Below are 27,362 nucleotides of genomic sequence, written 5' to 3'. Positions count from 1 at the left end.
CACAGGTTGGGGGCTGACCTGCTGGAGAGCAGCTCTGTAGAAAGAGACCTGGGAGTCCTGGTGGACAACAGGATGACCATGAGCCAGCAATGTGCCCTTGTGGCCAAGAAGGCCAATGGCATCCTGGGGTGCATCAAGAAGAGTGTGGCCAGCATGTCAAGGGAGGTCATCCTCCCCCTCTACTCTGCCTTGGTGAGGCCACACCTGGAGTACTGTGTCCAGTTCTGGGCTCCCCAGCTCAAGAAGGACAGGGAACTGCTGGAGAGGGTGCAGCATAGGGCTACCAAGATGATTAGGGGACTGGAACACCTCTCTTATGAAGAAAGACTGAGGGAATTGGGTCTCTTTAGTCTGGAAAAAAGACAGTTGAGGGGGACCTGATCAATGCTTATAAATACTTAAAGGGTGGGTGCCAGGAGGATGGGGCCAGGCTCTTTTCGGTGGAGCCCAGTGACAGGACAAGAGGTAATGGGCACAAACTTGAGTATAGGAAGTTCCACCTAAACATGAGGAGGAACTTCTTTACCTTGAGGGTGGTAGAGCACTGGAACAGGCTGCCCTGGGAGGTGGTCAAGTCTCCATCTCTGGAGACATTCAAAACCCGCCTGGACGTGTTCCTGTGCAACCTGCTCTAAGGTGGCCCTGCTCTGGCAGGGGGGTTGGACTAGATGATCTCCAGAGGTCCTTTCCAACCCTATGATTCTATGATTCCATGTAGCCTGAAAAACTCCCGAGTGGAGCAGAGGCTGGCAAACCCAACCCTCAAGTATGGTGGGTTACCAGAGAGGACTGTACAGACTGGGCTACAACGTGCAATGCCTCTGAGTTCACTGAAACTATTCTTGGAAGTCAAGACCTGCCTTCAACACTGCACTGGGCAGCGGAAGTTTTTTTTCTTAAGGTATTTTTTCTATTCTATTTCACCTAGTCAATTTCTTTTATTAAAAAAAAAAAAATCAATTAATCTAGTTTTATTCTTAAAAAACTGTCTTTTTTAGTTTAAAAGCCCTTTTGTCCTTTGGGGAAGCTCACTAGACAGAAAAAGACTCAGCGGATCCATTCCAGAGCTCTGGCCCGTTGCAGATCTCATTACAAAAAATTATAAAGGGACTTTTAAATAATGGATCATACAGTCCGATGCTGCTAATATTTCTGACTGCAATCCTAAGCACCTAGGAGTTGAAGCCCTGTCTTTTATCAGTGAAATGAGAGTATAATCCGTACTTCCACTTTTTCTGTGGATTGTCGCTGGTCTTCCCCCAGGACACTGGGATGACGCTTACTACAGCCACACGCGTGATTGGCATTACTGCCATAGAGCCCACAAATGCTGCATCGTGGGCTACAATGCAGAGAAGCTGTCTACGGCACCTGTGATCAAACACTGTACTGAAAAGACAGACGATAAAATGCCCACTTGACCTTCCCAGAAGCATCAATATTAAAAAAATGCTGAAGCGATATCAATTGACTTTTGCTTTTCATTTCCAGAAATGTTGAAATCTTGATTGGAAGGAATCAGGTACATACGAACTACAGTGAAACAAGATCTTATACTTCAAAGATGGAAACATTCATATCTGATTGTAATCCATCTCCCGGCTTACAGACCAAGGCCTTCAGGGAGCAGGACAAATCCACATCATCTTTTTAAATGCCAATTTTGTGTTTTGACCTCTGGCTTAGATATCAGATAAAAATCACACATAACCACACAGCTCCCTAGCGATTACGTTAATGCAGATGCTGAAAAGAACCATTTTTTTGAGTGAAAGTCATCATGAACTTAGGCAAACATAAAATTTTCTTTCACATTTACCTTTCCCTGCTATAAAAGAGCTTAGGCAATACCTTGCTAGTCACTTCAGAAAACATTTATTGCTCATTGTTGCTTTACATTAATTTTACTTCGTGTGATCACATAAAGCCCTTTTTGATAAGTGATATGTGCATTTATAAGGCACTTTCAGATCTAAGGATGAAAAGCACTAGCTAAAAATGTTATCCTCATTTCCACTGGAAAGGATTCAGAAAATGTGAATCTTTTTGTTTGAGAGGAACATAAAGTATGCACCAGGGCTGTAGAACATAGCTTTAAATGCTAATGTAAAGTCATTACTGAAAATTTCAACACAGATCTAATGAAATCATTGACACCAAGAAATGACACACCTATATCTTGCAAGTAACCCAAACATTCTCTCTTTTTTAGCAATGCTTAAATTGGAGAAATCCTACTGGAATCAGTCTCCAGGAATATAGCCCTCTCTTTTTCTCCAGCTTTTTTTTTTTTCATACAGTTGTCACAAACAGCAATTATATTCCTATTCAAAACTCATTTCTCTGGCCAAGAAAAGGCAGTCACGTGCCTCCAGGTCATAACCCTGGACTGAAAGGTTACGAGAAGACCCTAGAGCCTTGGTGCCACTAGAGCACCTAACGAAATTCTCCCCAGGGCTCACCAGCTCTACCCTCCTCCAGCCAAGCACAGCCCCTGGGCTTTGGCTAGATCTGCCAAAACAGGTCTAGGCCCACAATAACCTGTCGTCCACACCGGAGTTTAGCAGTGGATGATCTTCATAGCCTCTCGTTCACGTTGCCTGTGCTTTACTAGGAAGGCTGTAAAGTTGCCTGAGCATTACTGATGTTTCGACCTGCTTTGTTCCTATCAGCACACGATGCCAGATTTAATATGACTCTAAATTTGGAGTCATTTTCATACAGCACAGATGAAAAAGGATAAGCAGTGAATTTCAAGCGCTTTCACACAGATGGCATTGCGGTGAGAAATACTATTCCATTTTCCCACACTCAGATAAGAAAGTATGAATGTCAAATAAACTGGAGATTTTCCTCCGAGGAAAAGAAAAATGCAAAAAAGTTAGAAACCAGTGCCTAGATGGAGCTCAGAGACCCCATTTTGTCCCTTGTTATACAATCACATTTATTGCAAGCCAGTGGGTTGCTTCACCGGAATGTGTCACTCCAAACCACTATATTTTCCAATCTCTTACTGCCATCTTATGCCATTTTTTGTCACTGCACAACCCGTGACATACTAATTGCCAAAGAAATGCTTTCTCACATATAGCATTTCCTTTCATAAGTGTTTGCCATCCTATCAACTCATTATCATCTGGCCCTCATTTCTGCACCCCCAATTCTGCAAGAAAATATTGAACACTGAATTCTCTTTGAAGCTGATGAGTACCGAGAACCCCCAGCAGCTTTAAGGATCGTGTTAGAAAGGCTAATAACAAGCTCTCCTCTTCAAAAACTTTTCTTCAGTTGCTCATTGCTTTTCAAACATGTGGCTTCATTCTCATTTGCACGGATTGACTTCATGTTTCCCATTCCACCACTGCACAGGGACTACAAAGTAAATGAAGATGAGCCTGTAGTTCTCCTTCTGTAACAAAAAAGACGCCTATAAATGGTGAAAACATATTCACAGTATATATTATTGACACAAAAATAATTTGCAAAAATTGGTGATTTAAACAGCATTAGATGAGGGAACACTAAAAGGAGTGAGGTACAAGAAAAAATAGGGGTCGATAATGACCTTTACTTTTAAAACAGCTTTTTTTCTCTCTCAAAAACTACTCTAAATGACATTTGGAACTTCTACGGGTGTCTTCTTTCTTGAATTCCACATCAAAATTCCTGTTTATGGGTAAAGGAACACTGCGGGGTGCCTTACAAGCAAAGCATGAAAATTCAACCTAAATTCTAAGACTTAAAGTGGGTTTTCTCCTTTTCTGGTCCCATCAACTCTAACAAATTTTCCACTAGCCAAGACATTTCCCCAGCACCGTCTGCAAAAATCACTCCATTTTAGTTCTACTCTAGAGGCGGATGATTAGAGTTTAGTAAAGAAAGTATCTTGTGGCTGATATATTAGAGCAAATAGATTCATTTCTCTCCCGTTCCCTTCTCCCACTCAGTTGTGGTTTTGTTCTTCTTGTTGCTGCGCTGATGAAAATTAAAATAGAGCTCAGCTTCTCAATACAGCTGATGTAAACAAACCTTCCAATTCACAGCAAATTCAGCAATCACATTTTATGCCACACAAACTTTTCGTAAAAGGCATTGATTTCAACCATTCCCAGCTATTGTAACCCCAAAGCACGATGTTGCAAGACAACTAACATTTGTATTGATTTTTCGATATGTGCTAAAATAACTCCTTTTAAACACACTTCAGTGATCATTCTCAATGACAACGCAATCAAGAGAGCTGCAAAGTATTTCATTGTTTGGCTTTCCCTAATGCTGGAGCAATTCCTGAATCTCACTTAATAATACATTCACAGGAGAATCAACTAATGCGGTAGGACCCTACCATCTAAAAGCAAAATTATCTTCTGTGCTCAGTTTCCTGAGAGACTAATATTACCCAAAAAAAAAGGACAAATTGATGTGATGTTCTCCACTCTTAAACATCATTAGGCACTTGTCACAACCCTCTGCTCTGTGGCATACTCTAGTGTGGGGAAATCTAAAGTTATAAGTCATCGCTTTCTGCTTACTCACAAGGAGAAAGAGTGCAGAATCTAACCTTGAAAACTCTCAAAACATGCCAGATTGGTATAAACAGAACCATATGGTAAATCTTGCAATTATCTATTTTCCTTAGTATTTGTAAAACTCCCTGTGGTCTGTATTTTTAAACATTAGAGACCTAATTCACCACTTTAGGTGCAAAATAGGGCCCCTACTGTAAAAAAGGGATATTAGAGTCATACTCAAGGTCATTAAGAATATTGGTGCTTCCTTCCCCCCCCCCCCCCCCAAATCTCAACCTAGTTATTTAAAGATCTTATTACTACAAAAAGAGGAAGAGTAAATACAGGGAAAAGTGGCATGGATTATCAAGGCCAACCTGTTTCTCACAGATAACACTGGTCTCCTGAAAACTGCAGGGAAGTATGGTTAGCAGATATGAAGTTCGGCTAGTATTAAAATAGCAAATTTTAAATTTAAATTTTAAATTTTAATTTAATACTTAATTTTTTTAAACAGAATGTAATATCATAGAAACATGGAATCATAGCATGCTTTGGGTTGGAAGGGACCTTTAAAGGTCATCTAGTCCAACCCCCCTTGCAATGAGCAGGGACATCTTCAACTAGATGAGGTTGCTCAGAGCCCCATCCAACCTGACCTGGAATGTTTCCAGGGATGGGGTATCTACCACCTCTCTGGGCAACATGCGCCAGTGTTTCACCACCATCGTTGTAAAAAATTTCTTCCTTCTATCAAGTCTGAATCTACCCTCCTTCAGTTTAAAACCGTTATCCCTTGACCTACAGGCCCTGATAAAAAGTTTCTCCCCATCTTTCTTCTAAGCCCCCTTTAAGTACTGAAAGGCCACAATAAGGTCCTCCCAGAGCCTTCTCTTCTCTAGGCTGAACAACCCCAACTCTGTCAACCTGATATGATATATATGATATATTTATATGTGCTGAGGGGACAGAGATTATTCAGAGGGGAATTCAACTTCAAGTGAGGTCCATAGACATTATAGTAAAGAGACCTATGATAAAATAACTTGCCAGCTTAACTTCAAACACACAAAACAAACAAACACACACTCTAAACCAAAGGCGATGCATTTGTAAGACTGAAGAGTGTTCTGTAAATCCCTAGGTATGTTTAAAGTGCCCGCAGAAATTTTAGGTAGAAAAAAAAATTCATAGTACAGAGGAAAATAAAGAAGTCTCTCTATTGCACTTTAAAAAATTTATTGTTTGGGAGAAAAAAAAAAAAATAAAAGAAAAAAACACCCAAGTCTTTTTCTATGTATCTATGTATCTTGCGAGGCTTTTGAACTGATCCTGATTATTTGCTATTTTACGTAAGTGTTTAAAAATGCTAGTACCTCAGGGTTACTGACTACAACGACAGTCTGCTCCACTTCACAGCAACTTCACAACTGCTTAAAACTTTCTTTACAAATCAGTTGCCTCTACTTCTGAATTAATTTTACACTTAACAGCAATATTGCAAATCTCCAGATTCATAGTCCAAGCATGCTTACAAATGTTCTCTTGAGATACAGCAGCTTTCAGATAATAGACCTTCTACCTTGCTAGAACTATCACCCTGATACCATCTGCTTTGACAGCTCTTCTTCTGTCATCCCTTTTTCTGGCATTTGCTATGCATTGTCCTACTGTCTCTACAGATCTTACCTGTTCCATTTTCTCTCTGGCGCTCAGCCATTTTTGATTAGGGAGCCACCAGAGCTCTTCAAAAGCATTTTTATAGGCAATTTTTCCTGTGAACATTTTCTCTTGGCTGACCTTTGAACTCTGTTTTGGCTTTTTGCCTGCTGTATCACCTATATTTCCACCAAAGCAGTTGCTGGTGCAATTGCAGCAGCTGCTCTAAAACCATCTATCTCAGACATTCCTGCAAAATTATTGAGATATCATTTCTTTAAATCTCAGTTACTAAGTGATCTACTTCATGTGTTTAGTTACTCATTCCCAAGTCGCGTTACACTACATCTATTTCAAACCCCAGAAAAATCTTCTCCGCTAACCAAAAGTAAGATGAGGAGACGTAGTTCCCAACCCTTCCACCCAATGGCAGTTGCGCGGTTTGAGGACCTGTCAGTAGGCTGCCTGATCAAGGTGACAGGTAACTGCTGTAACGAGCATTTGTACTTGGGAGCAACCCCGCTGCAGTGCCAAGAGTCTGCTCTGGACTCGGGAACATAAAGGTGCCTTAGACACCCTTTGACAACAGGAACATCACCTCTTCATTTGTGTCACGTAGGGTGGAACTTGGGGCAGGTGCTCACGATGGGAGCCACGGTCCCTTGCAGAGAGCCGATGGGTTCAGGGAGAAAAGCTTTTGGCAGCAGGCACCTAACTTCCCCTTGCATTTAGAAACCATGCCGAACTGTCTTTTCTGCCAGAGAAATTGCCTCTAAAAACATATACAAAACAATATTCAGGAAGATGAATATTAGGCAGTGAACACTGCTATTATCACTCTACAGGGTTTCACTCCAAACCGTGCTGTTGGGTATAGTCTGAGCACTATCCTAAGCCTTTAATACTAGGCTTAACTTTTCCCAGGAACAGGGTTAGGGTTTCTAGGGAAACCTTTTCCAAGGAAGGACATCATGATGAAGAGAGTGGTAACACAGTAAATTTAGTCCTCCAGGGAATTCCAGAAATGTGGGAGAAATCTGTAAAAGGTAGAGAGGAAGGTGAAAAACACATCAGTTGGATTGAGTAGAGTGAGCTGGGAAAATGAGGGAAGCATAACCCACAGGATACAGCCAAAACCCAGGGTATTCAAAGGCAAGAATTTGAACTCTCATCTTGGAAAATCTGAGGGTAACAAATGAAAGCTTGCCAAAAATAGAGAGAAACAATCAATTTCTGCTGCTTTTTCCAGTAACTTCTTATGTATGCAAAAAAAGTCTTGGCACAAAAGTCAGGGAGACATTTCTATTACCCTTTTAAGGTTGTCACTGTGTCACTATCTGCTTCTTTCTAACTTTCATTCCCCTGCGTACATGAAAGCACACATAGTCTCTTGCTGTCAGTTGCCCTGGTCTGAGCCTCCCACCTCTGCTTCCTCTTCTCACCCCAATTCTTGCACATCTTAGTTCAGTTAATTTCTGCATTGTTGCACCCTCCCATAGCTATTCTTACATCTCTTACTTCCAGCGTCTGCAGCTTAATCTTTGGATGTGTATATTTAAAACAAGCATCTGTTACATGCACCTTTACAGTTGTTTTGTATATTCATCGTTTCAGATTAATAGGCATAATTAACAATAATCTTAAAGTCATTAAGAAGATCCATATCAAAACCAAAGTTACACCTTGCTGCAAATGTTTAAAAGATCCAATGCCATGTACTGAATTTTTTTTCTTTTAAAAAGATGAAGATCATCCAACGACCAGCCTAGATTGTAAAGTGATCCGTTCTTTACCTTTTCCCCCATGAATTGTATAATAACAAGATTTCATCAGAATTGATAGTTTAGGGATGAAAGACTAAGGAAAGGAAATCTTCAGTCTGTGTATAGTCCTTGATGCAGGAGATTCAAATTATAGGGTCAAGTCTAATAATGATTGCCAGGGTAATTTTAAGAAAGCTAATATCTGTTGCACTGTATACCAAGTTAATCTTGTGCTTCGAGATGGTAAACTGTAACTCACCCTGCTGAAAAAGAAGCTGGTTGTTCTCCATGTCATAGTGTTGTGACACTGGGATAGATTCAGTATAGTTAAACAAATAAATAACATGTAAGAGAAAGAGTATTTTTTAATTAAAAAAAAAATATTTTCTAATTCAAGCTTAGGCAGACAATTTTTAAGTATTGATTTTTAAAAGACGGCTATTTTCCATTGTGTAATTTCCAATACATTAACAGAAATAAGAATGAGCAGACAAATTCCAGGAATAGGATGGATAAAAGCTGCTCTGGGGAAAAAACAGCCCTGGGCCCACACACTTAAGAGTTTAAGGTCATATCCATGAGCAAAGAATAGGGTCTAATAACTGAGCCCCAGAAAGAAATCCACTTGGGAAAAAATCTCCTTTCCTTTGCATTTGGAAGCCAAGACAAATGTCTCTGCAATCAGTCGTGAGAGGGGGAAGTGAAACGGATGGTGCATGGGGAACCTCATCTGAAATGAAGGAACCGTGCCTATGGAAAGAGGGAGGCTATGGTCTCTTAAAGCAGTGTTTCTTTGTTGTTGCTAATTACAATAAAGTGCTGAGTCAGTGCCTTCCTTGAATCTCCTGACAAAAAGGCTATAAGCAAACAAGAGACAGTGAAGACAGTTAAGGCACCGGGAAGTGAAAAAAATCTCTAATATCAGAGGGTCTTTTTAGATGTGGGTAGCCTAAAACCTGCCCAGGACTGCTTGGAAAAGAATAGTTTGTTAATGCCTAGCCTCTTCTAATCTGTGTTTTCTGTTAATGTAGGTGGCATACAATTTCATCTTTTTTTTTTTTTTGGCAATCAATAATTAATCAATAAATATCCACCCAAGAACAGCAAGAGCAGCCCTCCATAATATGAAATCTTTCCATCAAGACGACACAGCTTTCTAAAAGCTTGGTCAGCTCCCTTCTAAACTTCTGAAAGTTGTGTGGCCTCTTATGGAGGTCAGGACACAGGGATTTCTTTTGGTCTGAAAATCCAGCATTCTGTAATTCCCCCGAATTGCATGGTTGCCTCCACAAAGCTCCTTTAAACTGTTCCTGCTGAACATGTAATTGCTATAACTGCCAGGTTCCCAGTGGAGAAATTACAGAGGTATATTGCCTTGCTAAAAAGGAGTATTCGTGGGCAGTTAACATTAAGATGTTTAGCAGTGCTTATATATAAGAAGTATACATTTGTTCATTCACAGGTATTGTGAACTTCTAAGAAAATATAAAAGTATAGACTGGAGAAAACAGATGTTATTTCCTTCATAACTCACGAAAGCTCAGATGACATTTTAAATAACAACAAACTGAAATGTACCATTAAAATTGTTAAGCAATGCAAGTTGAGTTGCTTATAGTATCTTAAGCTACACTTCAATTATCAGATTCTGCAGGATTGCTATCTTTAAGTAATGAATCTGTTTAAAATTTATTCTTAAAATATTGCTTCTTTTGACATACAAATTTCTGGCAGAGATTTATTGCTTACAGAGAATAATTCCAGGCCATTTCTCACAAATGCGTTACTGAAGACCACTTCAAGAAGTCATTTAACCTTCCTGTAATGCTCATACCCTTGAACAGAGACTGTGACTTTTTTCATTGTTAGGTGCTGCTGAGCACAGAACACGAGACACGTCAGTGACATCTACCACACAGACCAGATGTAAATCTTATTTCTACTAGTCTTAACCTAACTTTCTCTCTGACAGCATTATTAATATCAGTATGTTCCCTGTTCCAGGGCTTCGTTCAGTTGTGACCGAAGACAACCACAGTCTCTTAACTGATTTCAGTAGCAACAGTATTGAGTTCTTTGCAGATTCACAGAAATGGTCAATAACGATGTTCCCATGGTTTTTTGTGCTGTGGGCTTTCGAGCAGCAGACTAAAGCGATCAGCTCGCTTCATCAACAGCTAGCTACAGTCAGAGAACAATCATTGCTCACATTATATGTTAAAGTTGACTTAGAAAAACAGAGTAAAGAAATCTGCACTTTTATTAACAGGACCAATTTAAAACTAGAAAAAGTCAGATCACATCTGACCCCAGCCTGAGTCAGTGGTTTTGTATGGAGCTACCTCCAAAATCACTTCATCTTGTCAAATCACTATTTAGGAGGAAGCCTGGGAGGAAAAGAAATGACAGATGTCTTTTCTGAATCTGTGAGATGCTGAGCTGTTTAAAGGCAAGTAAAAATGTGACAAATCCATTCATGTTTTCCAGCAATACTGCCACTTCCCATACTTGGGCTGCAAATTCTACTCATACGAGTGTGTCTTCCAGCAAGCAACATCTAGAGCAGAGACCCAGGGATCAACCTCCTGAGCTACAGAAATTGTTAGCAGCCCTTGGAAATCCTGTAGATAAGGTCAGAGTGAGAGGACCGGAGGCACTTCTCTTTCTCTATAGACTTCTGTATGTTGTTAAAGGGAAAACCATTGTTTTGCTTTAAAATTCTCACCAGCCTCACCTCCTGTGAGCCCTAGTATGTTCCCCTCAAGCCTCAGCAAGTCTCAGTAACCCTCATTAGTCCAGGAGGGGGGAAAAAAGCTTCCTGAGGGCACACATTTCCTTAAAATACAAGATTTCACAGAAATCATCTAAGTCCTACATTGGCTCCAGCTTATCCAGTAAATTTTGATATTGGAAATAAAACACCAGCAGGGGCAGTGCTACTAATTTTGTTCTCGCTTTCTTCCAGGCATCTTTCTTCTTAGAAGATAAAAAATGCCCAAGTAAAAATTTGAAAATGTTTGGTGATCATCATTAAGTTACGAATTCAGTAATTTAGACGCTGACAAATTAATTTTAGATTTTGAAGAATAATTTTCTATTTTCTTGGATATAACCTCCTCAATTTTGAGACTCCTATGGTCTTGAAAAGGTAACAAATCTGGCTTACAGTGGATATTTATTTACCCTACAGAGTGACTGTCAACGCCATGTAAGAAGTGGGTGACCAATCAACTTTGCATAAAAAAAATTGTAAGGAATAACCAAGTAATACATAGACATGACATAGGGCTGCCATTCATTAAATGTTTTGCAGTACAGTAAGTCAGCATCTGAGGCACTTGACAGAAAGACATCAGTCAACATGGCAACTGCAAATCGTCCTTTCACAAAAAAGCATTTGGCAGCAGCTTTAACAGAGATGTCCTTGTCACACACATTCCAAACCTCAAAAATCTTACTTCACTAAATAAATCCAGCTCCATTGCTAAAAGTCAGAAGCAATGTAGCACTTCACTGCTGCCATACAGAAATAGATCCAAACATAAAACCATCTGTTCCCTAAGGAAAAAAACAAATCCCACACACAATTTAGCACCTTCTCCATCTCTTCATAGTCTGTAGATAAGTTTTCAATTTTTTAATTCAACTATAGGGTAGCACAATGATATTCACAATTAAATTAGCTTTTCCAGCTCCGAAACAACAGTTTAATCCATCATTTTCAAAAATGCCTCCTACTCAAACTGTAAGTCAGAAAAAGCTTATTATCCATAGATTTGGCTTTATATTCAAATTCTGAGTGACAGACTCTCAATATACTTAAACTGGAGCATCACAAAGTACCCTTAAAGAGTGCAAAGTAAAAATGTGGCTATAGTTATTAAATTATCCTTAGTCTATGGTGTCCTTATAGTCCATGCTGACTGCTCAATAACACTGGACCTTGTGTCACAGAAAAGTATTTTTCCATAGATTAAACTAAGGTCATTTCATAAGTGGTTTTAGAAAAGGTCTTCTAGGATTCATCCAATTAAGCTCTTAATTATTATACCTTTTTGTAATATTTCTAAAAAACACAGTGTTCCCAGAAAGTTGAAGTCATACACCATTGAATTATGAAGTGTGTAACATATATGAGATTTCACTGCAAATCTGCACATATGCATGTAACTACTACAACAGATTTTGTCTGCTACAGGCCGTCTTCATAAAAAGGCAAATCATTTATAATCAACAGTTAAATCAGAATAGTCTTGAACAAACAAAACCAAACTGGAGACTACACAATTTGGCTTCATTACATTATCCAGCACTTATTTAAAAGCTTTATTGATGATTTCTTGATAAGCAGCATTCAATACTTAGAGTGTGTCTATTGATACTGTTACATATTTGAGTAAATCCTCTACAAACGTCTCAGCTAAACAAAAATAAAATACTGCTGTGGCAGACTACTTTCAAAAGCATTTTTAACTCCCTGTTTAATGAAAGAATTTATTTCTGAGGAATATACATTCATAATTTCCTCTGTACTCGTCTTCCTTTTATACTTTATTTTTTAAAGTCAGCAGTGCCCAGAATTCATTCATGTAAGCTCTCAAATGGATTTATGTTAAGTGACTAGGTACCAATATTTCTGGATTCTGTTACAAGCTTCTTCCTTGTCTTGTCATATAACTTTGATCAAAGTCTGTTACACTCAAAATTTTAGGTGTCTCTACTTTTGGTTATTCATGCTGAGAAACATGGACTGTCATCTCCAGAGGTAATGAATACCTTAACAGTTTCAGTCCATTTCATTTGAAGCTTTAAGCGTTCAGCAAATCTGGAGAGAAAACCAGATTCAAAGGCAGAAGACTCAAAAAGTCATGAGGCATGCAAAAGTCATTGATACCTCTTAAGGCAGGTGTGATATTAATGATGGGAAAGGAAGTTTGTACAGAATCTCCCTAATGACGGGACATGAAGCACACACTGCACCAAGCAGATTAATGAGCGGAAAAAAGACAGGGCTTCAATTCCGTTAATATTTCTCTTTCCTGCTACCTCCACGGAATCTGCATCTGACTTGTAAAATCAGGTCTTGGTGTCTTTATATGCCATGTTTTTATCTAGAAGGACCGTATAGCAATATTTATCTGTATCATGTCACGCAGACTTTCCAACATTTGCAACATGAATTCTGAAGGCTGCAAGACCTTGTCTAATCATACAGTATCATCAGCTTCCAGCATCTGTGCCAGATTCCAGATTTCAGGTGATCAAAACACAATGTACCACAAATGTAAACAGTAATGACATATCCAAAGTCCTTCCCCAAAATCCTCAACAAACGAGACTAGACATACAGAGCTAGTCACTGAGATAGTCAATTCATAGTCACTCAGACAGGCTAGAGAACTGAGCCAAGAGGCATCTCATGAAGTTCAGCAAGGGGAAATGTCAAATCCTGCATCTGGGGAGGAGCAAGCCTGTGCACCAGTACATGCTAGGGCCTGACTGGCTGGAAAGCAGAAAAGGACTTGGGGGGTCCTGGTGGACAACAAGCTGATCGTGCACCCATGTGGTAAAGCAGAGCAAAAGCATCCTGGGCTGAATTAGGAGAAGTGTTGCCAGCAGGTCAAGGGAGGTGTTCTTTTCCCTTTGCTCAGCACTGGTGAGACACACCTGGAGTGCTGTGTCCTGTTCTGGGCTCCCCAGTACAAGGGAGACATGGACGTACTGGAGAGAGTCCAACAAAAGGCCATGAAGATGATGAAGGGACTGAAGCATCTCTCCTATGAGGAAGAGCTGAGAGTGCTGGGACTGTATAGGTTGGAGACAGCTCAGGGGGATCTTATCAATGTACAGCTGGAGAGCTATAACAATGAAAGCTGGAGAGGGACTTTTTACAAAGGCAGGCAGTGATAGAATGAGGGGTAATAGCTTCAAACTGGAAGAGGGGAGATTTAGATTAGTTATCAAGAAGAAATTTTTCACTATGAGGGTGATGGGGCACTGGAACATGTTGCCCAGAGAATTTGTAGATGCCCCATCCCTGGAAGTGTTCAAGGCCAGGTTGGACGGGGCTTTGAGCAACCTGGTCCAGTGGAAGGTGTCCCTGGCCATGGCAGAGGGGTTGGAACAAGATGATCTTTAAGGTCCCTTCCAACTCTAACCATTCTGTGATTCTAGATAAATGCCTGAGGGAAGGAAGACCAGGGAGACAGGCTCTTCTCAGTGGTGTCCAGTGATAGGACAGGACACAATGGATTAAAACAGATTAAAACATGTGAAACCCCATGTGAACATACCAAAACACCTTTATTTTTCCTGTGAGTGTAGTTACGCACTGGCCTGAGGTGCCCAGAGAAGTTCTGGAGTCTCCATCCTTTGAAATATTCAAAACCCAACTAGACATAGTCCTGGGCAACCTGCTCTGGCTGACCCTGCTTGGCCCAGGGGCTGGACTCCCCTCTCAAGAGCTCTCTTCCCACCTCAAGCATTCTGTGAGCCTTTGAGATGCCTTTCCTAAGGCGAGGGCAGCATTAGCAGGACTTGGTGATCAGACATTAGCAAAGCACACATGTGTGCTGCCAAGACCCCTCCGTGAAGAACTAGCAGCATTGACCCTAGAATGGGTTTTAATCACCTCTGCCACCAGCAGAGGACTTGCTACAGCACAACAAAACCCCACCAACCGCCACAGACAGCGACTACCTCCCTTTCTCTAGCGCCCCTCTTCATACCCTCAGGTTGTTCCAGATCTTAATATGCTGGAAAAAAATAAAACATAGGTCAAAAATGGTAGAAAGGGGACAGCTTTTCCCCAGACGATGTGCACCTACACCTCCCCCGCCACCGCCTTGCCAAAAGCTGCGGCCCAGCCGCCCGCCTCAACCCCTTTGCCCAGCCGCCGGGGGCGCCCTGCCTCGGTAACTGTCATGGCGGATTCACTTCGGCGGGAGACAGAGGAACTTCCGCCTCGGTACCTATCATGGCGGGGAGGAGCCTCGGCCTGGCGCTCGCGCGGCCGGGGGGTGGCGATAGGGAGCGGAAGGGAGGGTGTTACGTGGGCGCCTCCCAGGGTGCAGCGGGCGCGCTGGTGTGGGTTGCTATGGTGCCGTGAGGGCCCCGCCGCGATGGCGCTGCCCGCGCCGCCTCCCGCCCGCCTCTTCGCCGAGCTCCTCCCGGCCTCGACTCCTGCCCCGGCCCCAGCGGGACGCGGCGACCCCCCGGCGCCGTCCGGGAGGGAGGTGCACGTCAGCGGCAGCGCGGAGCTGAGCGCCGGCCCGGACCGGGCGCGGGTGTCGCTGCGGCTGGGCAGCCGGAAGGGGGCGGCCGGAGCGGCGCGGAGCAGCGTGTCCCGCCGGGTGGAGTACATCGCCCAGAGCGCCCGGCAGCGCGGCGTCCCGGTGAGAGCCGCCGCTATGCTCCGCCGCCTGCAGCGCCGGGCTCTGAGGGGCGGGCTGTTGCCCCGGGGGAAGGCGAGGGGAGGAGCGGGAGGTGCAGTTCCCCTCCTCTGCGGGGTCCGACCGGCCCCTCCCGGCCCCAGGGGCCTCCTCTGCCCTGCCCGTGAGGGGAGCAGTGGCCGGGCTGGGGCAGCCCCGAGGGGAAAGGCGGACGCTGAGGGGCCCCCGGGACCGGTGCATGGGGCGCTGCGCGCGTCGGCCTGGCCGGCGGGAAGCGGGAGAGTAACGGGGCTTGGGGGCTCTCGGCCTCGGGAAGGCACCGGCCGTTGGGGCACTGCTGTGGAAGCCTGCCGGTCTTCGGGAGGTTGCAGCTTTGCCAGCCTCAGCAGAAAAAGTGGAATGTCTCTCTCTCCCACGGGTGGCTTGTTTTGCATGTGAAAACCATCTTGTTTCGACTGTTTCATCTGTTCGTGTAATAAGGCATCCTCATGTGCGTATGGATGAAACTGATAAAGGGGTACGCAGCAACATAACCTCTCTGTGTGTGTCAGTATAACTGTGATTACCATAGCTTAGCAACAAATGCCTACAGAGCTTTTTCCTCTCTTGCTCCGCTTAAGTAGAGAGGTATGAAAAAAATGTGAGACATGATCAACATGTCTGAAGTGACAGAAGTCCCTTGTGGACTCAAAAAGTTCCTGTAACAGTAAGTTTTTTGGCCTCAGAAAGTCATTTTATGACAATGAGAAAAGCATAGTCTTGCCTTTAAAGCTTTGTCCGTGCTGTAAATGCTCCATAAGAGTGATATTTGTCCTAGCAATTGTGCTGCTGATGTTCCTGGATTTATAAAACAGTTTTGGACAGTGTTCCACACCTAGGACTCTTAAAAACAGAACAAAGCTGATCTTTGATGAGACACTGGAACAAATTGCCCAGAGAAGCTGTGGATGCCCCATCCCTAGACGTGTTGAAGGCCAGGTTGGATGGGGCTTTGAACAATCTGGTCTAGTGGGAGGTGTCCTTGCCCATGGCAGGGGGGTTGGAACCAGATCGTCTTTAAAGTCCTTTCCAACCTAAACTACTCTATGATTCTATGATAAGTGGTTGCTTTTGAAAGTTACTACTGAAGTTCCCCAGGAAGTTTTTTCCTTTTTAGTGTATTCACAAATGAGCTGGGGAAAAGGGAGATGACAGAGTTTGCTGTCAACACCAAATTATTTAATGTAGCAAAAAAGCAAGAATTGCAGAAGGGTTTCATGATACTGCATGTTACAGTGCAATTCAGTATTAGCAAATGCAAAGTAAGAGAGTAAGTTACTCGGCCTAAACAGTGATGTGCAGACAGTGAAATTGCATGCCTGAATCTCAAATGCTGCACGGATTTGAAGATAAGTGCTGAATCCAACTTTCTTTTTTCCCAACAAAACAGGTTTTACTATTTTCTTTTAAAGCTGATAGTGTTGCTGTCTTTGTTTCTGTATTAGCTAAATAAAGCATTTTTTTCAGAAATGAAGAAGGCAATAAAAAAAGATCCCTTAACTGCCGATTTATAAAAAGCTCAAAGCTATGGGACTAGATGGCAAGGAGATATGGAGGCTGCTGTGGGCTAGATGCATGGTCCTGCTCCCTACATTTTCCCAGAACACATGGCTGGGTTCATGTCTGTCGTGGGGAGCACAATTCCATGGCCATCAGAATGACTTGTTCAGTCAGAACCAGTGCATTTTTGTGGGGGGTTAAGGTTGAATGCCTTCGGTTTCTGTTAAGTGAATTAATAGGAGTTTAAAGTCTGGTGGATTTTAAGAGGAATGGGAGAAGACAAGGCAACTCATCATTCATTCATTTTTATTAGTAGAGAAAACAATAAGCTTTGTACCCACCACCGTGGGTGGTCAGACCATGGGGTATTTTCACCCTGGCTGCAATTAAATAGCTCTTCAAAGTGCGGATAGATTAGGAAAGATAGTTGCAGATATTTACCCTCCAGTGAATCTGAGTAACTGACTTCCAGTTTTGACATGAGCCTGATTGAATGAGGATAGCATGGAGTATTTGACACATGGCGGATGGCATGCAAAAGGCGTAGGCAGGATGTTAAATAAGTGAGCATGCTTTAGAGAGGTTGTTCGCACAACTCCAGGCTAGAAAAAATAAATGCAAAATTAAGTATGACCCGGGCAAACAAATAGTTATATTTGGGTATATGCAGTCAGATTCAGAAATGTAATGGGAGCAGGTAAGTAGTGGTGGTGTAACAACCTAGGTGGAGAGTGGACTGTTTTTACAATGTGAGAGCATTCAGTGTTTTATTGTAGTTATAATAATTTCACAGTAATGTTTTGCTGTTTCAGAGATGCTATACGTTGGAGAATGGAAATGTTAGCTCTTTCTACTTACTTGAGGAACTGTGAAATGCTGCTTAAGTTGTGGGTTTCTCAGTGTTAGCAAAGTGTTAGCTCTAGGGAACTCTGAGAAAAACATCATGAAGTTGGTTTGGGTTTTTTTCGGAGTAGTTCCCTGCGGTATAATTTTTAGTGCTTCCATCCAATTTTAAATCACTCCACTGCTGGAGCTTTTATTTGCCTTGAAGCTTTTCTACTAACAACTCTCACTGCTGGCAATTTGTTCTTAACTGCATTTGCTAACACCACTTGTAGCTAATACCATTCTAGACCACTGTAAAATTAATATCTCTTCACAATCTCCATATGGTTCTAGTTGTTGCAAGCCTCTTTAGAAATCAGCTGGCTATTCTATGTATTTATTTTTAACTAATCCGTAGACCAATTTCCTTAACCCTTGTTGTTGCTATCGTAGGAAGACTGTGAGATCAGAAGTACATAACCTTTGCAGCAGCAGGAGCTTGCATTAGCAGCTTGTCAGGATGCCTGGGAGCAGCACCTAATTTCCATATATATTTACACAGGATTTTAATCAGAAATAGATGCATATAGTAGCATTTATTTATAGAGTGCTGTAAGCATATGCAGCACTTCAGAGCACAGAATCTGCTTTGAAGGCTTCAGGGAAAGTAAAATCAATGGGGAAACCAATCTCTCTTACTCAGCCCAGCTGCTCAAAAGTAAGGTTTTTTCTTTTTCTCTAGAAGCAAACTGATTTTATATTTACCACCTATGATTTATTTGGGGAGTGGTGTAGAGAGGACACTTGTTTTCTTTAATCACTGTAACAATTGGCATTCACGACTTGTTTAAAAATAACAGTGATAATATTTGTTTTACCAGTCAGAGTGTTATTTAACAGAACAAACAAACAAACTCACAAACTATATCCAGTGGCCTCTGGCTTAGAGTTTGTCTGTACTGGGATATATCCTTGGATATATGTGCAATATGCTCCCTATTTTGAAACTATTATTTAGGAGTCACAGTTATGGATTCACATCCATAGTCAGTTAAAAAGAAAGGTTTTGAATTTTGCTCACTCAGTTACAAAATCTTCAAATTTCAATATATCCTTGAATAAGAAAGGTAGAAACCTGCATAAAGCATCACCTGTTTTAGACTACCATGTATTTTAAGAAATATCCCCAAAGTATCCTTATACTTGCTGAGTACAAATAGGCTTTTTACCTTTCTTAAAATAACCGTTACATATACTTCTGTTATTGCTTGAATGGACATTAAGCAACAGGAACTTCTTCACCGTAGATTTTTAGGTTGTCATTCTGTCCATCTAATGCCAAACAGAACAGAGAGTACCCTAGCTGGGGTATGCGCTGACTGTAGGTGCTTATCATCCTTAACTGTCTGGACACACTGATGGATGGACCATCAGGAGATACGAGCATACATCAAGACTCTGATTAACTATTTCTGTAGTACTAAGAACAAAAATGCTGTGTTTAGGTGGAAGAAGCTAACTCTTTCCGTTGTTTAAATATCTTTCTTTTTCATAATGTAAAGTTATATTGGATATATCAGTCCAAATGTACAAGTAAATTTTAAGAGACGTTTCCAGGTGTCTCCAGATTTTATTTATAACTACAAATATCAGTGTAGCATATTACAGAAAATCAGCTATATAAGCAGAAAGCAAGTGCAATTCTGTTAAGAATAGTTCAATGGCTTCTGGGGTAATTGAGTCATCACATAATAATAATAATAATGTTATATTCACTTAATTTTCCTACTGTGAATGTTGGCCCACAGATTTAGAAAATGGAAAAAGTTATTCCAGAATTCCAGAACACCTGACACTTCAGAAGTATAGCTTTCCCTAAGTCACAGTGAAAACTATTTTTCCAGTGGCTATCGCCATCAAATAGATAGTTCCTCAGCCAAAATATGAACAGTAGACATAAGCAGCAGGAAAAAAAACTTGCTTTTGATGTAGTTGAAGTCTTGAAATTCCGTCGTCACCTACCTGTCTTCCATATCTTTGTCTGAACACCTCTCAAACAGGAACAAAGTATCTAACAGAAGATGTATCGCAGGAGGCCACCTTGTTATGACTTCAGCAACTATTTCGTCCATTTATCTTCAATAACACATACAGCTAGTGTCAAATCTGGTGGGATAAAAATTAGCTGTGAGGGAAATTTTATAATAGATGGCACAAAAATGATCTTTCACTCAGATTGCGTTGGTCTTGCAGTAGTGCCTGGAGCCACAGGATGGCACTGTCCTTAAATACACAGGAACCTCGCCGGGGCAAAACCAAATCAGAAGACTTTAACCCGTTCAGCAAGAAAGAGAACTTTTTTAAAAAAGGTTTAAGGAGCGGGGATAAGGAAAAACAAATGCACTTTTTCTATGTTTACTGTAAAGTTTTATTACAGTATAGTTATTTCTGCAAAATATGAGTTGTAGAAAAAAGCTTTTCTGTGTGGTTATTTCTATAAAACCTGTAAGAGCTCTAGAAAAAAAATCTTTCTTGTCAATTGTAATTGGGTTCTATCATAAATAGTAAGATTTTCTCCATTTTGTAAATTAAATGAGTCACTGGTTGCTGGACTGACCTGAGCACTCTTTAACAAACCACAGCCAGCCACCCTGCCAAAGTACCTCAAACCTATGACTGCAAAAGGGGAAATATGTCTTTTAGGGATTAACTGGCCCTAGTCATTGCCCAGGATTATCCCAAAATAGGACCATTGTGCTTCTATTTGAGCACTGCCAATCAGTCATAAAGTTGAAATTTCAAAATTTGTTTCTTGTGGGCTGCTGTGCAATGGTAATTATGGATCTAATCTCCATATGATATTTTAAAAGGAAAATGCTTCTCATGATTAATGTCATTTATATAAACTTATGCATGCGTGCTACGTAATAAACTTGAAGATTTGAGCCTCTGTAGGAAATATTCTGACACAAATCATCTTTTGAAATGTGTCAACACTGAAAGAAAATATTGTTTTCCTGTGCAAATAAATTTAATAAGTAAAACTTTTTCAGTAATTGGAAGGCTTAGTACCTGCTTCCCTACAGTTTTCTGGGTATTAAATGCAAATTTATATTTACAATTAAATTGTAAATTGTGTTTTTTGTTGTCTTGTAGTAATTTTACAATAAATTGTTCATCCAAACTGTTTACTGAAGAGAGAAGTGGGTGAAAGCAATGCAGTTGTTAGACTGCTGGTCAAATATGCCGATGTAACTGGAGTTATTCTGTATCTTAGTTCATTCAGTGTTTTATTTATAAGTCTTACAGGATATGCTAGTGCTCTGTGCAGCCATTGTGTCGAATAATGTAGCTGCTGTTAATGCAAAGGTGTCAATGGTGGCATAGCTTCTTTTAAGCCTTACCATTCTGCCAGAATAACCAGTGCTCAGTCGTTGTTCACATCACCTCGCTACAAGCTGCTACTGTTAAAATAGGGGGCCTGAAAAGCAATTTTCACATACTAACTTTCTAAAAATAATTGAAGCTTCTATTTTTTTGAACCAGGTGAATTTACAGTTACACACTGATACACACAGCTTCTAGCTAGCAGTTACTTTTAAGACCTAATTGTTATCTTCAAGCAAATAGCAGCAAATTGCATTCTAGAGCTACTGTATAATTTACTTTAAATAATGTGAAGAAGTCTTTAACATCCAGCTTGTTTTTAACTGAAGAGATTTGCATGGAAAATTGCAAATTTCTGTTGCTAAGTCATAAGTAATAAGCCAAACCAGTTCAACTTTTACAGGACACAATGTACATACATTTCCAACAGATGCTTAATTTCTGTCTTTTAAGATTATATTCTTGTACTTTGTTTTAGGAAGAAAATATGACTGTAACAGAGGATTTTAGTAGAGTAGAAAATACTTACCAAATGGAAGCAGAGGTACGTATTCAACCTAACCAAAAATAATCATAAAAAAAGAATAAGAAATGTAGCAAGTATCAATGAAAATTTGCAGACTGTCTTTCCTCGTACTGAGGAGTAGATGTTCTCGGCAGTAAAGGCAGCACGGTCCAAAGAAACTATCGAAGGACTGCAGTTTAAAGTAGAGTTTTCAGCCGCAGTATTCTGTTGGGTGCAGAACTTTTTTTCTGCTACCATAATATAGAATTATTTTCTTCTCAGATGAATTTGTGCTTTTTAAATATTACACGATGCAACAGAAGGGAATATTTGGTTGTGGGGCTCTACAGTTGTCGTTCTGTGTCAGTGTAAGTAACCCCATACTCTCCTTCACCCCTAGCCCTTTGTGCACTCTACTTTTTGCAAGGAGTTGTACTTCGGTGATCAGGTGATAGGTGGGTTCAGAAAGCTGCTCCAGTTAATAACTTTTTTTTTTTTCTGGATTAGCTTTTATTTTTTCCATTATTTTAGCTCCCTGAACTGGAGGCAATGCAAGGCAGAGGACAAGAGTGGATGGGGGACAACAGTGGTGTGGCAGCCCTAATCTAGATCTGCTTAAGTTGAACAGCACCTGGACTTTGGTCTATTCTACGTGACTCTGCCATCAGCTTGCTGCAAGTAAAGCAAAGCTAATTGTTCCCTAGGTAATTGACTTTGAATTCTGTAGGTAAAAAGTCCTGTGTGAAAGCTAAAGATTATGGGAATAATCCCATTTACTTCAAAAGCAGCTCAGGGGAGTATATTTTTGCATGTTCATGCTATAGTAGGAAATAAATGTTGTGCTGGAAACATTCGCTGAGGGAAATGATATGTTTTCAGTCAATTAATCTTTTTAGAGCATCAAACTTTAATCACTACCCAGCAAATTTACAGATCCTTATGAAGTAAACCTGGAAGTCTGCAATAAAATGATAGCTGTTTTATAGAGCTGTTATTTACATTCCCCTAAAATAGGGTTCAGGCTCTTTAGTTTGATTGCTTGCTTGCTTTAAGGCATATTCTCATCTAAATAACAGCAATAAATACAAAAATAATCGAGAATTTGGAGAACAAAATTTAGGTTTTAAAATGAGTCTTCAGATACTTAAACAGTATGCATCAGTGTCGTGTTCTGAATGACTTTAACTTCATAAAGTAGACACTGACTGTCATGAGAGCTTAAATCACCATGTTTTTTAGATAAGCTATACTTAAAAATTATTAAAACTATTGAATTATTATTTAAGCTACAGACAAGCGTAGGCTTACAACTTCAGTATTAAGTGTTAACTTAACCAATTGTCTCCCTTCTGCTATTAATTTTTATACAACAAAGATTGTATGTGGAAAGCGAATTACATGGATTTAGTGTTCATTTGTAGGCAGCTTGGAGCAGCTGTAATTGCTGTTCAAAAGTTGTATGGTTGCCTAGGACCTGGGTGTCAGAAGTTGAAAAATCTAGCCATAGTACTGCTGGTTTGGCTGCCCTGTACACTTAAGTAGCAGTATGGTGGCTCTTTGTGCAGAGATTAGTTTCTCCTTCCTTCCCGCTTTATGTATGTGCTGGTTTCATTAGTGCAGCTTCATAAACCAATGAAGTTGCATTGACCAGTGTGTTTGCATACGTTAGCAATATAAATGAATTTTAAATTAACTTACACTCACTTCTTTACCAAAGTTTGCCATTATGTTATACATAAAATCGTAGACGTCACGCATTATTTCATTCTATAAACTCTTTTTACCATTTGTCTACTGTAAGAGCTTTTAGAATACTGAAGAAATTCCCAGACAAATAGCTATTTTAAGGTATAATTAAGAATTCAAGATATGCTTTCAACTGTAAGGAGATAAATTCTAATTCATGCTATAACAAAGGAAAATATTCAGAAGAATCAAGCTGTTTATGAGATCACAAAGCTCTATAACATCATAATCATAATAGTTCATTTATTGCATGACGATCTCATGGGATGAAGATTATGTTGGTTTTGTGCATTTCTTAACATACTTGCCTCCTTATAAACCATAACTTCTTGTCTTTTACAGACTTATCCAAACCTTGTAATGTCCACACTGGTTTTGCATACCCTCATATTACTGTTTCACACTTTTTAACCTTAATCGTAATTGAAGAAATTGAAACACTGCTTTACATTTTAATGCTCAGGTATCCTCTGTAAATGTAAGTGGGATTTATTTGATCTAGCTCTAAATGAAAACTAACTAACAAAATTCACAGCTATTGCTCAGTTGTTTTCTGCCCCGAGGGTACCTGATTACGTGCTTCTTTATAACAATAAAGTTCCTGAGTGCCCAGAACTGCCCCAGTCTGAGCAGCTTATCTCTTGCTTAGGACCCGCAGTTCTTTTGTTTGATCATTCTTTTGATTCATCCCCTTGAGGGAACTAATCTTGTAAACACTGATAGTAATCTGGAAAACACTATGACAGTCCTCATAGTGAGACTTCCAACTTTCCACAAAATATGACAGTTATCTGGCAAAACAGCACAAGAGGATGTATGCTTTTTATATAGGGCAAGAACTCCCATTGAAGGAAGCAAGCTCCATTTCGTCTCGTCTTCAGTCTTTGTTCAAATTGGTACTGCACCTTCCAGAAAGTGAACCAACCCCCAAGCTACAGATAAAGGGTGCGCAGCCCGAGATGAAGATGCAGACTTGGTGCAGTTTTGCACAAGAGGTGTGACCCTTTGTCCTTGTAGAAGATGTAATTGCCCTGCCACTCCATCTTGGTCAGTTTTTAAGGCCCTAAGCCCAGCTTTGGCTCAGCTGTGTGAAGAGCTACTGAGCGAGTGCAAGTATTCAAGCCAGGATGAGATACATGTATGGCACTGAGAGGCTACCAAGGGTAACAAGACATGCACATTCATTACTTCATGGTAATTGTCAATATCTGTTTTTTACCTTATGCTGTATAGGAAGTAGCCCCTTCCTCTCTCACTGAGAGATTCAACTTCCCTGAGTTACCACAAGGTATATCTATGGCATGCACACAGGAAGCTACTGCAGTGCAGCTGACATGCCATAACTTGGAATTCTGTACCATATAATATAATATACCATATTCTGTACCACTGGGATAAGTTGCTGCACAGACTGCAGGAATCACAGGGCTGACTGTGTGTCACAGGGGTTGGCAGTGGAATTTTCTTTACCACGGCTTTTTCTTCCCCTCCTGTTGAAGCTGTGTTACTGTGTAAAAAGAAAGGAAAGAGTCAGGGATAAGAGAGAAGGTGAGCCTGACTTGGTTGTGAGAGCACTGTACTGGGAAGCGAAGATGAGGGTTTAGTTCTTCTAAAAAAAGTTTGGGACCCAGGATTTCTGATTCCTGAATGCTGTACCAGCTTGGCATCATTGCTTCACTCCTGGTGACTGTGCTGTGCCACAGGAAAAGGCTGGTTCCTGCCTGGAAAGTTGCCACCTGGCTGTCACTTCCCCACAAGGAAGGCTGTAGGGCTCTGGATCCCAGGTGGATAGTGATGCCTGCTTTGTAGCACTTGGGAAAGCACCTGAAGCTGTGATATATATTTAATGCTGCTTCTTGCCAAAGCCGCAGACAGATAGATGTTTAAATTGTTTCTAATCCAAGTCTGAAGTGCCCAGTTCTCTGTAGGCACTGGAGTGAATTCAGTTCAGCCAACACAGGGTTTTGAGCCCACTGCAAGCTGGACTGGGCTAGGCTTAGTTTAGTCTCTTAGTTTAGGTTTCTTGAACCTAATGCCTGGAATTAAAATGTAATTCTCCTTCCTACACAATGTTTTCCACATCATTTTGCTTGGGCTTCTACATAATTAACATTTAGTAATCTAAAAAGGGAAGAACCAGGATGCATCTAGTCATGTGCACCAAAAAGCACGTTCATTCTTCAGATTGTCTACATACCAAGAATGCCATACTTCCTCACAAAAAAACATTTCTTCATCCTCAATTTTAAACCATTTTATGAACTTCTTTCTGTTGCAAACCTAATGATAGTCTCTAGGGCTATATAAAAGTGATTTAAGTAAATAAATGTTGGACTTATATACAGGACTGGTATGTTTAGTTAGTTTGTACATATCTGGCATTATACTGATTTAAATACACGTGTTGAATCATAGGGGAAAATTGAAAAAAATTACTTGTGTGATGTCTGTGTTCACTCCCAGGTCTGTATTATATTCAGCGATTTTGGAAAAATGCAGAATGTTTGCAATCTACTCATTGAAAAGTTAGGAACCTCTGTTACCATCAGTCCACCTCACTTCTACCATACACCAGAAGCCATAGACACCCTTCGGTAAGTTCTCTCTCACACCACAAATTTTACAGCCTCAGATAACAGTTAATATGAATACATAATTTATACTGTTTATAATGGGAGCAAATGGTTTGCTTCATACCTATTAAAATTTATGTTCTAATATTTCAGTATTTGTTTTAAAAATGAATTAATGCCATTCAATCTAGAAGATGCAGCTTGTTCTTTCTGCAGTATCCCTGTGCAAAAGCAGAGTATGACAAAAAATATTTTCCCACTGATTTCCATTGGAAGCATGATCTACTGTGAATATTAGGTCAACAGAATTTGACTTTCATTACATCAGTGTGTGTAAGTTTAGTTTGTATTTGTTACCAGATATTGATAATTCTAAGTACCTTTGCAAATTCCCATTACTCTTAGCTGCTGACACGTATGGTGCTTGCTCAGCATTGAAACATGCTATTTTGAAGCTCACAGTCTTGTTATTTTAGGTTTTAATTATTCAAAGTCCTGCTTCCCCTATTGACATGGGGGGGGGGGTGCAGAGGGAAGTTTAAGTTTGGTTTGGGTTTTGCCTCTTTAAAGAAAAGAATCATCCCTGGTCCAAGAAGCAAGCTCAGCTAGCTGCTGCTAAGAGTTCTGGAGATGTCTAAAGTGTATCTCAAAGGTATCTATGCAGGAGTCTGGAAATGAGGCCAGTGAGGTTAAATAGGTGCCCTACAGCTGGGCTGCCCAAATGCCTGGAGCAGGGGTTGAACTCTTGCTCTGCACCACACACCACGGATACCTGCAGCATATAGGCATCAGAAATGCTTGATCATACCTGATGAGGATGCTGACATTTTGTCTGCACAATCCCCCCTCAAGCTCCTAAACTATCACCTAGAACCTGGGGGAAGGTGACGTGCCTCACATCTATGCAGTTACAAATGCTGAGGCGTTAAAAAAAAATGCTTGGCAGGAATACTTGTACATCAGTTGGCCCTGCTTGTTATTGTGCTGCTTTTTCTACCTCTCAGACGTCAAGTATGTGTTGCCGCTGTTGGAAACACACGGCAGAAAGCTCAAGACGTCTGTCGACTGTTTGGCCAGTCACTGGGAAAACCTTTATTAATAAGAGAAGAAGAAACAAAAGAATGGGGAGGCCACATAGACAGTCATCTATCAAACTCCCCGAATTCCCTGACTCTGCAGGAAAGAATCCAGAATGCTACTGCTTATGCTTCTTGTAGAGTGTTTGCTGTGTTTGAGATAAAGGGAAAAGAAAACAGAAGAAACAAGTTGGTCTAGAAACTTTCAAATCCTACACATTTTCTTAATAAATTTTTTATGCTTTCTTGAGTTTGTTGCTGTTTTTTACTTTATTATTATGGTAGCAAGTAGAGTTAAGAGAGGATCTTAAGAATGAGGTTTGTGTAGTGAGCCAGAGTATGTTTCTTACCTGTCCAGGTGCAAAAAAGTAGATCAAGTCCTCCTTTGCA

General features: G+C 40.6%; 1 protein-coding gene across 1 annotated transcript; it reads left to right on the top strand.

Annotated features, from left to right (window-relative positions):
- Positions 1-15,029: 15,029 nt before the first annotated feature.
- Positions 15,030-27,183, top strand: IRAK1BP1 (interleukin 1 receptor associated kinase 1 binding protein 1). Its single transcript, XM_082480969.1, has 4 exons — positions 15,030-15,324; positions 21,551-21,616; positions 25,787-25,917; positions 26,901-27,183. The coding sequence occupies exons 1-4, from the start codon at positions 15,052-15,054 to the stop codon at positions 27,169-27,171; spliced, it is 741 nt and encodes a 246-aa protein (XP_082337095.1). The 5' UTR covers positions 15,030-15,051; the 3' UTR covers positions 27,172-27,183.
- The last annotated feature ends 179 nt before the right edge of the window (positions 27,184-27,362 follow it).

This window comes from Vanellus vanellus (assembly GCF_965231255.1).
Source record: "Vanellus vanellus genome assembly, chromosome: 3".
NCBI lineage: Eukaryota > Metazoa > Chordata > Aves > Charadriiformes > Charadriidae > Vanellus > Vanellus vanellus.
The sequence above is the reverse complement of the archived record's forward strand: the minus strand, read 5'-3'. Positions and strand labels throughout refer to the sequence as shown.